This window comes from Tachysurus vachellii, chromosome 6 (genome assembly GCF_030014155.1).
Source record: "Tachysurus vachellii isolate PV-2020 chromosome 6, HZAU_Pvac_v1, whole genome shotgun sequence".
NCBI classification, from domain to species: domain Eukaryota; kingdom Metazoa; phylum Chordata; class Actinopteri; order Siluriformes; family Bagridae; genus Tachysurus; species Tachysurus vachellii.
The window spans coordinates 7,879,220-7,892,001 of NC_083465.1; the positions used below are offsets into that span (position 1 = coordinate 7,879,220).

The following is a 12,782-nucleotide window of genomic DNA, read 5'->3' on the forward strand; positions in this document are numbered from 1 at the left end:
TCTAGCATGTTCGCCCCTATCGTTGCTAGGTCCACATTTTGATGGAATGTAGGGAGAACTAATTTGACATTTGCATGCTTGAAATCTCTGCCGATAATAAACAGTCCGTCGGGGTGAGCATTCTGCAGATTTGTTAATACCTCCATAGTGTTTATATAGTGTTTTCTTAGCATTAGAGCTATAGAGGCACAATAATGTGCACTCTGACATACTAAATAAATTGGCCTGCATCTAGCAGTCACAAAGTCCACTAATGATGAGCAGTAACTAGGAACATGCCTGGAGGTCTTTCACCATTCTGTGTTACTGCACATGTGTTACTGCAGCTGATTTTTTGTTGTCACAAAACGAGGTGAGCCCATATAGCTGAATATTGGCATTCGGAACTCTGTTGTTGAGCATTTCTCTGTGAAAACAAAGATGCAGCAGTCTCTAAGCCCTCGGCAGGTGGTCTGATTGAGTCTAATTTAGTCCAGTATATTGTACAGGGAGCAAACATTTGAGAGTAGAATGGACAGGAGAGCCGTCTGGCTAGGATAGACACTTGCCCAATTCCCGTGCTTCCACTTCCTCGAGCATTGCCTCCGACATCCCCTCTCCCAGTCACCATCATCAGGTGATGTAAAGAACTGAAGACCTGGTCTTTGCAGCAAGCCGAGGTCGCAAAGCTTCTCCAGCACATCGTCATGTGGATTGGTTATTGCATGGTTACTGTACTGTAAAAACGTCTGGCAGTCGTATACATTAACACTGCTGTCTCTGGTGTCCATGTTCTTTGAAAATTTGGGCTAAACACACAAATAGCACTATTTTGGATCCAGAGTGTCTTGTGCGTGCTACTACAAAGCATCCAACCACTCTACAGTCAGCGTACCTGAGTGATTTGCGAGGGTGGTAAGGTGACAGCATCCAAACATCCCAGTTCACCAAACACTCTATACCCATGGACTCTTCAGATCTGGTCCTTTACTTAAGAAACACTGTTCATATAAAGCTAGACTAAACCTGGACTGTGGGCTTCTGTAAGAAAAAGCTCTTTACTGCTGTAGCCTTTACTACTTTAGGTATTACCAAGTAGCATAAAAATGCTCATGTATTGTGGCACAAGACCATTCAGTGCCATATTGGGTAGTAATAATATTTTATAATCAAGGTGAAATTTGACTGGGAACCAGTGCAGCATAAATAAGATACAATTGATATGTTCATATCTTCCGGTTCTAGTTTGGACTCTGGCTGCTGCTTTACTGTCGAGATCTGGAGCATCCAGACAGTAAAGCATTACAATAGTCCAACCTAGAGGTAAAAAAAAAAGCATGTGCAGTGTTTCTGCATCATGTAGTGACAGCATATTTCTTATCTTGGCAACATTTCTGAGATGAAATTAGGCTACTAATTTGAACCTTAAATAGATATTATCTATTTAAGGTTCAAATGAGAGACTGGAGTAAATAATCACACCAAGCTTTTAGTAAACGCACTTCTTACTTGTCTTGGGATTCACAGGCAAGGATATTGGTGCCAGTAAGATCAACCTAAATCAACCATTTATCAGATCATCAAGAACTTTATGGAGCAAGGTTCCGTTGTTGTGAAGAAGGCTTCATTCAGAGGACCCAGGAAAGTCCACAAGCATCTCCTAAAGTTAATTCAGCTGCAAGATTGGGACACCACCAGTGCAGAGCTTGCTCAGGAATTGCAGCAAGTAGGTGCATCTGCACACACAGTGAGGCAAAGACTTTTGGAGGATGGCCTGTTGTCAAAAAGGGCCACAAAGAAGCCAGGGCTGACTGATATTCTGCAAAAGGTACAGGGATTGTTGAGGAATACGTTAAAGTCATTTTCTCTGAAGAATCCCTATTGTTTGTTGCCTTCAGAAAAAAAAGCTTGTCTGAAGAAGAAAAGGTGTCATTAAGTCAAGTTAAGAAGCTTTTATTGTCATTTCAACCATATATAGCTGTTGCAGTACAGAGTGAAATGAGACAATGTTTCTTCAGGACTATTTTGCTACATAGAACAAAGACCGAGCAAAGGACTTAGTAAGTTAAGCTTACTTTATTACTTTATTTAAGCTTCACTTTATGTGGCTTGCTTAAACTTAGTAAGCAAGCCACATAAAGTGCATCTGTGCAACCTGGTGCAAACAGTGCGAGACAAAAGACAAAAAGACTGCAGGACAAAAAACAGTGCAAACAAACAGTACAAGACATTACACAAAAGACAATACAAATTACACAGTGCCAACCAGTGTACATACTGTATGTTCTATAGTACATGTGAAGAAATGAACACTTAATATAGTAGCAGCAGTTATAGAAGTATTGTAATGTATTGTTCAAGACAGCATGTGCAAAGAGCAAAAACAGTGTACAAAAACAGCACATTGTGCTTAGTTAAGTTCAGTTATTGAGGAGTCTGATGGCTTGTGGAAATAAATTGTTACACAGTCTGGTCCTGAAGGCCCAAATGCTTCTGTACCTTTTTCCCCTTTTTCCAGAGGGTTGGAGGGTGAAGCGTGTGTGTGGGGTCATCCAAGATTCTGTTGACTTTGCGGATTGCAGCATTTGGTCTAAATGTCCGTGATAGAGAGAAGAGTGACTTGTATGATCTTCTCAGTTGTCCTCGCTATCCGCTGCAGGTTCTTGTGTTCCGAGGTGGAGCAATTTCCAAACCAGACAGTGATGCAGCTGTTCAGGATGCTTTCAATGGTCCCTCTGTAAAATGTAGTCAGAATGGGGGGAGGGAATGGGCTTTCCTCAGGCTTCGTTAGAAGTAGAGACACTCCTGGGCTTTTTTGGTGATGGAACTGGTGTTGATTGACCAGGTGAAGTTCTCCGCTAGATGATCACCAAGAAATTTTGTGCTCTTGAAGCTCTCTACCGATGATCCGTTGATGTTCAGTGGAGAGTGGTTGCTCTGTGCTCGCCTGAAGTCAACAACCATCTCTTTATTTTTATCAACATTCAGAAACAGGTTGTTTGCTCTACACTGTTTGTTTGCAGCTAGCTGTTGCACCTCCTCTCTGACTCATCGTTCTTGCTGATGAGACCCAGTACTGTCCTGTGTCATGCTAATAATAAAGCATCCTGAGACTACTCATGTGTGGGGTTGCATCTCAGCCAAGGAAGTGGGTTTACTTTGGTGATGAACAATGCCTTTAACAGCATGATAGAGCACCTTGCTGCGGAACAAAACATTGAAATTTTTGTTTCACTGGCCAGGAAATTCCCCAGAACTTAATCCCATTGAGAACTTGTGGCCAATCCTCAAGAGGTGAGTGGACAAACAAAAACCCACAAATTTCGCCAAACTCCAAGCGTTGATTTTGCAGTCAGAATGTGGCACAGAAGTTGATTGCTTGCATGCCAGGGAAAATTGCAGAGATCTTAAATAAAAGCCTTTAACACTTATTGCAATGCTTGTAATAATTACAATAATTACAATGCTTGTAATTATATTTCAGTATACCATAGTATCACCTGACAAAAAGATTTAGAAACACTAAAGCAGCAGACTGTGAAAAGTAATGTTTGTGAAATTAATATCTCAGTACTTTTGGCCATGGCTGTAAGTAAGGGATCCAGTATGCAGGTTGACCATTTTAAAGAATAAATCTCTGAAATGATGTCAGTCTCTCAAAGATGAGCAAAACAGTAGTATTATCTACAGCATTATCTATAAAATTGTTTGATATTAAATTAATGGTATGAATTCTCTGCAAAAAATTTTCCAAGTGTTTATAGATGTGACAGAGTGACCTGTCCCTATGCCCGTTGGTCCGTGCAGCACACACACACACATTAGCTTTGTCTTTCGTTTGATGTTTTGTCCTGTTGTTGTGTCTATTCTTACCTGTTGTGAGCTTTTGTCAGCGTCTGTGTTGCCGGTCTTCCGCGTTAAAATAATTAAATTTGATATTATTGTTCTGTGTTTATTATCTTTTGTGTTTGTTATTTTGATCACCTTTTGGTTTCTAGAAATATTTTGTTGATATATGTTTATATATACAGGGAGTGCAGAATTATTAGGGAAGTTGTATTTTTGAGGATTAATTTTATTATTGAACAACAACCATGTTCTCAATGAACCCAAAAAACTCATTAATAGCAAAGCTGAATATTTTTGGAAGTAGTTTTTAGTTTGTTTGTAGTTTTAGCTATTTTAGGAGGATATCTGTGTGTGCAGGTGACTATTACTGTGCATAATTATTAGGCAACTTAACAAAAAACAAATATATACCCATTTCAATTATTTATTTTCACCAGTGAAACCAATATTACATCTCAACATTCACTAATATACATTTCTGACATTCAAAAACAAAACAAAAACAAATCAGTGACCAATATAGCCACCTTTCTTTGCAAGGACACTCAAAAGCCTGCCATCCATGGATTCTGTCAGTGTTTTGATCTGTTCACCGTCAACATTGCGTGCAGCAGCAACCACAGCCTCCCAGACACTCTTCAGAGAGGTGTACTGTTTTCCCTCCTTGTAAATCTCACATTTGATGATGGACCACAGGTTCTCTATGGGGTTCAGATCAGGTGAACAAGGAGGCCATGTCATTAGTTTTTCTTCTTTTAGACCCTTTCTTGCCAGCCACGCTGTGGAGTACTTGCGTGTGATGGAGCATTGTCCTGCATGAAAATCATGTTTTTCTTGAAGGATGCAGACTTCTTCCTGTACCACTGCTTGAAGAAGGTGTCTTCCAGAAACTGGCAGTAGGACTGGGAGTTGAGCTTGACCCCATCCTCAACCCGAAAAGGCCCCACAAGCTCATCTTTGATGATACCAGCCCAAACCAGTACTCCACCTCCACCTTGCTGGCGTCTCAGTCGGACTGGAGCTCTCTGCCCTTTACCGATCCAGCCACGAGCCCATCCATCTGGCCCATCAAGACTCACTCTCATTTCATCAGTCCATAAAACCTTAGAAAAATCAGTCTTCAGATATTTCTTGGCCCAGTCTTGACGTTTCAGCTTGTGTGTCTTGTTCAGTGGTGGTCGTTTTTCAGCCTTTCTTACCTTGGCCATGTCTCTGAGTATTGCACACCTTGTGCTTTTGGGCACTCCAGTGATGTTGCAGCTCTGAAATATGGCAAAACTGGTGGCAAGTGGCATCTTGGCAGCTGCACGCTTGACTTTTCTCAGTTCATGGGCAGTTATTTTGCGCCTTGGTTTTTCCACACGCTTCTTGCGACCCTGTTGACTATTTTGAATGAAACGCTTGATTGTTCGATGATCACGCTTCAGAAGCTTGGCAATTTTAAGAGTGCTGCATCCCTCTGCAAGATATCTCACTATTTTTGACTTTTCGGAGCCTGTCAAGTCCTTCTTTTGACCCATTTTGCCAAAGGAAAGGAAGTTGCCTAATAATTATGCACACCTGATATAGGGTGTAGATGTCATTAGACCACACCCCTTCTCATTACAGAGATGCACATCACCTAATATGCTTAATTGGTTGTAGGCTTTCGAGCCTATACAGCTTGGAGTAAGACAACATGCATAAAGAGGATGATGTGGTCAAAATACTCATTTGCCTAATAATTCTGCACTCCCTGTATATAATTGTGTTGTGTTGTGTAAATGTACATACTTACCTGTTTACTTACCTCCTGTGTTAATGATGGTCTTAACAAAAAGGGGCGGGGCTTGGCCTATAAGAAGGTGCCCCAGAGAAAGATCTGGGTCAGTTTTTACCTGCCTAGCGAGCGTGCAAGTGTGGTGCCGTGAGCAATCTCTTTTGTCTGAAAGTAGTGGACTTTATATAATATATATTTATATTTTCTTTTCTTTTGGTTTTCATAAAATCAACAGCACTTTTACATCTTTGCGAGTATTGCCATCATTTTTCTTAAAGTTCTTATTATTTTTTGGAAACCCAGTTACGCCTGACAGCGGGTCTGCGAAGACCTGTTTTCTGACAATAGATTTTTGTTTAGCTCAGGAAACTGACACAGTATATTGTGAACCCTAGAGTGACAGCTCATTGCAGCTTGCAAATGGTTTGATTAGCCTGCTTGTCTGCTTCTTAGCCCTGGCTCTGGATTGTCACCGATTAACTAGTCAAGAAATGAGGGCAGCCCCTTCCTGAGTGGGATATGTCCTGTTCCATCCTTACAGGCCTTGACCTCAATAATGATCCAATTATCAATTATTAATTAACCAATTAACATTATTTTTATAGAGCACCACTTAGACATCCATCAGTTCAGAGACCATAACCTGCTGCATGTACCTCTATATATTGGGATGGGGCCAGAGCATACTTGCATCATTTTTCTGAATCAGAAAATATATTGTACAGAACCACCTGTTCCTGGTCAGCATGGTAAAACAATAAATATATATAGACAATGAAGTTGTGAGAAAATGTTATGTCCTCATATGAGGACATTCGGGTCTCAAGAGGTTAAGAAATATAAACCCTTAAAATGTTGGGTGCTGCAGAACCGAAGCCTTTTATCTGTTGTCCATCATGAATGTCCTTTGTGGTGCTCTTTGATCAGAGGAGGGCTTTTTGTAGGCCTGTTCCCTGCTCAAGTGACCACTGCTGAAGGTCTGCAAGTGCACTACTGACTACTTTGCATTCACCTATGGCTGACATCTAAGCGGCTGATCCACTGATGATCTAAGTCACAGCAACTCTAACAGCGATACTTACGTCTATCTAGGGCTTCTATGGCACCTGGCCCAAAGCCAAACTCTGGTATATTGAATGACTGAGGGTCTGTACCCAAACTGGGTTTGGTTGGTTATTATAGCCCACTTTATCCTTCACCAACAAGCAGTTGGAGTCACATGTCTGTGACTTGGACAGAAAGACATTTTGAGTCATAGCCATAGCTGTATAGTCACTGGAAAAAGAAAGTATACCTCCTTCAAATCCATCTTTTTATTTATAAGGGCCTACTCACCAATTGTGTGGGCCTTTCCAGCTTTTGTAAAAAAAAAAAATAATAATAACTTCAGCCCCTTCTCTACAAAATTAATATGGTCGCACCCAGCTTTGCAAAATAGTAACAACATAAATATGTGGAACCATGCTTGCAACTTGGGTCATGCAACAGAACAGCGATGAGCTGGCCATTATTTCTCAAAACAATGTGAGTGACTGAATACGTTGAGGACCACAATTTAGTGTTGCTATTGGTGGCTATACATGTTGCTGGATTATAGGATGTACTTATTTTCCCCACTTTGTTTCTGAATGTTGGTATACTTTTTGGAAAAATTACTATTTTCGCCCCACATATTTTAAGCTTTTTAATAAACAGTTCTGATAACAGAAACACATTTGTCTTATGGGCTGTGTACTTTTGTAACGAATATAAATTTCACACTTTGGGATTTGCTATAAGAGACAATAATTAATTTTACTATTTCCAATGTATCACCCCCAACCTGATTATTTTCTGTAGCACCATGGCCTAATCCATAATTATCAATTTAAGTTAATGTTTAATGTACATTGTGAATGTGTTTACATCAAGTGCACTTCTGTGATTTCTCTCAAGATTTATTTGTGTCTATCTGCCTCACTCTAGCTCAGACATGAGTGGCGCCAGTAACACACTGGCTAGGGAATTTCTGACTGATGTTCACCAGCTGTGTAGTGTGGTGGCTCAGCTTTCAGAGACAAACAGGAAGCAGGAAGAAGAGGAGAGTCACATGGTGGCTCTTGGAGAGTACCTGGTCCAAGGCCGTGGCTTCCTGTTGCTAAGCACTCTGGACGCTGTCCTAGATCAGGTCAGTTAAAGCTTTATTTAAAACATATTCAAACTCTTTTTTTTTTTTTTTTTTGTAAAATTGTTGCCCATTTTCAAAAGAACAACATAAATCAAGTGTTATGCACTGGTGTTTTAAATTATTGACTAGTTATAATTGCAATTATTGGTAAAGTGTCAGATTTCAAATTTATTGGTAGGCCTATTTAATATTGTTGAGATCCTTTCTGTTTTTTTTTTCTCAGTTATTTGTTTATTTTATTGTTTTCTCTCACACACTAAAGAGTTATTTTTTGTAAATTTGCTATTGAAAAGTTTAGACTAACATTGATTCCAGTAGCTAACATAAATTGTCAAAGCATCAAGTCAGATTTTAAACTTTTCCTAAAATTTGCACATTTTGATATTGGAGTATGAAGGTACTATTTATCATTTAAAAATTATTTTGTAAAGGACTAGTCTTCATTTTCTCTAATGTAACCATGGCAGCCAGTCAAGGCTTAAATCCGAAATGATTTACAATTGCATATTACTTTTTAAAAAATTATATCTGATGCCTACCATGGCATCCTTGTTGGTGCACTCAAGTTTCCTGATTGTGCCCTGGTATTTCTGTATATTTTCAACTGAAAAAACACAAGTATTTAATTAGCATTGTATTACTATACTGGTCCTAGTCTTAAATAAAATGGCATGCTTTGTTTTTGAGAGAGAGAGGGAGAATTGGCTATTCATCACAGCTATAATATACAGTGGGTAAAATAAGTATTGAACACGTTTTTTAAATATATTTTCTATATAAATATAATTAATAAAATTTTCACCAGGTGTCGGTAACAACCCAAGTAATCCATACATACAAAGAAAACAAAAGAAATACCTTAAGAAATTATGTTATCTGTAATGAACTGGAATGACAGGGATAAAGTATTAAACACGCTTACTGAAATATATTTAAAAATTAATACTAAAGCCTTTTTGGTAATGACCCCTTCAAGAGGCCTCCTGCATAGAGAAGCTAGTCCCATGCATTTCTCAGGTGTGATTTTTGTCCTGTGAATCTTCTATGGGCCTTTCCTATGAATTTTTAATTCTTTTCATAGATTTACCTTTGGATTTATGTCAGGCGATTGGTTGGGTCATTCTAGCAGCTCTATTTTCTTACACTGAAACCAGTTGAGAGTTTTCTTGGTTGTGTCTTTGGGATCATGGTCTTGTTGAAATATCCACCCTTGTTTCTTCATCATCCTGGTAGATGGCAACAGATTTATACCAAGAATGTTTCTGTACATTTTTCCATTCACAATTCCTTAAATTGTATTATGCATTACTTATTGTTTTCTTTGAAACTTTGTACTTGCTAATTCCAATTCTTTCTGAAGCTCTTCACAAGTGGTCCTTGGCTCTTGGACAACTCTTCTGATAATTCTTTTCACTCCTATGTCAGAAATCTTATGAGAAGCACTAGGGATGAGCGAGTACAGCATTATCTGTATCTGTATCTGTTAACCATATGAAGTATCTGTACTCGGAGAGGGTGGGGCATAACCCGGAAGTAGGCAGGGCTTGTCTTGAAATGGGCGGGGTAATGGGCGGGGTAAAATGACCGGTAATAATTAATTTGTAATATTTATAACACTAGCTTACTACCTTTTTTTTTTTTTTTTTTTTATGAAATACAGCAAAAACGTGTCAGACACTCAGTGTCTGGTTACTGGTTAGAGACAGCTGAAGGTTTAAAAAAGAAACGAACCCACGTTTACCAGAACTCTACTGGTTAGTAAGTACGTATTATCAATGTTACAACCCGAAGTAAAAAGCTGAACAAACCCTAAACGTTAACGGAAAAGACCCACGAACCCGAGTGACTGAGGGAGAGACAGAGAGCTGTTCTGTGTGTGACTGTGAGTGAGCAGAGCGAGACACAGCAACACAATACATCTGTATGTGTGTAGGGGAGGGGCGCTGTGACTAGCCTATCACAGAACGCTGACAAAATCAGCTACCCAATGATGATTTTCATTCAATCCGCGCACAGATATTGACTCGTATTACTCGTATAATACTCGTACTCACCAGAAGTGCTTTATCCGTACCGGATACTCGTTTCAGCCAAGTATCCGGCTCATCTCTAAGAAGCACCTGGTTGTGGCTGGTTTATAGAGAAATTATGTTCTTTCCACTTCCAGATTATTGCTTCAACAGTGCTCACTGGAGCATTCATTAGTTTAGAAATCCTTTTGTAACCAATCAGTATGTTTAACAACAATAAGGTTGCAAAGGTCTTTAGAGAGCTCTTTGCTTTTACTCATCATGAGATGTTTCTTGTGTGAATCCTTGGTAATGTGAGACCTTTTTACATACACACAGAGACACACACACACATTTTGCAATCATAAATTCTGGTCCATGTTATTGTGATTGCATCACATAATATCTGCATATTTTTCAGGTGCATTTGTCACGCTGCAAATGTTCTGTTATGCTCGGAGGTCCACTGAAGAATATTAAACTCATTGTCATTCCTATGAAACCAGCTTAAGACTATGTTAAAATGGTGCATTATGATGCTGGAAGTAGCCATTAGAAAATGTATTATTTTGACAGAAAACATTCCCCACACTGTCATAAGTTGCTGTTTGCACCAGATTCTGTCCCTAGCACCTCAGAAGAAATCTATATTTAGCAAACCGGCATAATTTTTCCATCTTTAGCTGTACAGTTTAGCCACAGATTCTTGGGTTTTTTTTCTGCCCGCTACAGATTAAAGAGTGATTATTTGTGTTACTTTATCATTTTTGGCAGCTCAAACCAATCTGGCCACTTCTTTTGAACTTTCTAATCAAAATCTTCAAAATTCACTGAGAAAACTGTTGCTAACAGTTACCATCTTCAGGCATTTTTGGGTGTTCTTTGTATGCAGTGGTTAGTACTTACCAAAAGTGGTGCAAAGAAGGACAGCTGGCTAACCACCAACCATGTCATGGATGCGTGTGGGGAAAGAAGGCTAGCCTGTTTGGTCCAATTCTACAGAAGAGCTACTGTAGCACAATTTGCTGAAAATGTTATTGCTGTTTATGATAGAAAGGTGTCAGTATACATAGATACTTTCAAGCTTGCTGCATATGGGGCTGCATAGCTTCCATATTGCTAGTCACCGTGCCCATATTGACCCTGTCATTCACTGAAAGCTCCTGCAATAGCCTTGTGAGCAACAGAACTGGACCATGGCGCAGTGGAAGAAGCTGCCCCTGTCTGATAAATCAGGGTTTCATTTTACATCAAGTGGATGGCAGGGTGGATTTGCCAAGGGACAATGGGGCACCAGGATGCACTTTGGGGAAAAAGGCAAGATGGTAGAGCCAGTGTGATTTTCTGCATGTAAATCTTGGGTCCTGGCATTTATTTGAAATGTGTCATATAACAAACATTTTTGTTGGTGGTATTTCCTGACAGTGGCATATTTTAGTAGGATACTGCACCTTGCCACACTGCAAAAATTGTTCAGGAATACTTTGTGAAACATGACAGAGTTCAAGGTGTTGGCTATGCCTTTTCACCCCAACATTTATAAATAGCAAGATTCCAGTTAAAGTTTGGAAAAAAAAAAAAAGACATACACTCTCCCAAAACCATGTGGAATTTGTTATGGTCTGATTAGATCTGATTTGTCATAATACTAAAAGAAGGGACTTTAATCAGGGTCTTACTGGGACTTTAATCAGGTAGAGTGAATATATAGCTTCAAATATTAGTGAATTCTGGGCAAAACCATAAGGATTCAGCTAAAACACTTCCAAATCAAGAAAGGAATGGCAAACAAAACAAGAAATGGCAAACAATTCAACATTTTAACAGGTTTAAATGTGCAGTTATCACAGAAACAAATCCATAAATGACAATGGAGTTTAAGAGTTTGTGAAAATTCTCTCATTTTGAATTTTAAAATCAAGTGTTTTTATGGTCTAACTCCAGAGATTTGGATAGTTTAGACAAATTAGATTTTGATCCTGAGGCGAACCAAAGATACAATTCTGTGTAGTGGCATAAGGAAAATGAGCCAGCTTCAGCAACAGCCCTGACCTCAGTTGTGATAAAGTGCTGGTCAGATTACCTCTTCATTACCTGACACCTTGGGTCTATTACAGTTTGTGTACCATCTGGACAGCACAAAGGGAATTATGTCAAGATGCTGTTTGTTGAGTACAGCTCAGCATATAATGCCAAATTTCCCTCCAATCTCAAGTTGGATTTCCTGTGACTTGCTGTACTCACTTATGACTGTGTCAGAATAAGGAGGCTCTTCTTCCCATAGGAAATTTGGTTCCTTCACCCAGTGGAGTACTCAACACATTACCTCTATCAGACTATTTTTTGCACAGTATATATTGCACTATATAAGACTGTACACATCACCATATCTGCACTTACATAATATCCACACTGTTTTACCATCTTCCATTTCCCATCTGTATAGTAAAATTAATATTTTTATTGTAATTTGTTTTTAATTCTTAACATTTTTTATTTTTGTTTTATATTCTATTATAACCATGCAGACAGTTAATAAATGCTCTCACAATGTGTACTTAACCATTTAATTTGACAATGAATGTTTAGTGTCATATTCATTGAAATTATGCTTGAAACTTCATAGTAGGTTCTGTGAATACAGTGGATTTATAATCTTGGAATTTTATAAACATGCTAGGGTATGTGTGAATTGGAATTCCATTCAAAGATTAAACCTCTGGGCCAACATGGATGATGGTGTGGTGAGAATCTATACTATGGTGGCTCTTTGTTTGCTCCTAAATTGACTTAAGCTTATTCAACCAAGGCATCAATAGAAAATAGAGAGGGAGACTTCACTGTGGCCCAGTTCAGCAGAGATCGTAGAGACTAGCCATAGCATCATGCATGCTACTCTGAAGAATGGTTATGAGTCAGTGTGGACAGTTTTTCTTGAAATCAAGGTGTGAAAACAGGGTTCCTCCCTCTCTTCATCCAGTGCTATTGATTGGCTATTAATCAAGGGGATGTTCTACAG

General features: G+C 39.0%; 1 protein-coding gene across 4 annotated transcripts in view; it reads left to right on the forward strand.

Annotated features, from left to right (window-relative positions):
- Nucleotides 1-12,782, forward strand: part of lyst (lysosomal trafficking regulator) — a 93,812-nt gene that overhangs the window by 9,396 nt on the left and 71,634 nt on the right. For all 4 annotated transcript variants that reach the window (XM_060871987.1, XM_060871989.1, XM_060871988.1 and 1 more), the window contains one exon: nucleotides 7,553-7,754. In XM_060871987.1, the coding sequence (XP_060727970.1) occupies nucleotides 7,553-7,754 (202 nt within the window). The remainder of the gene's footprint in view (nucleotides 1-7,552; nucleotides 7,755-12,782) is intronic.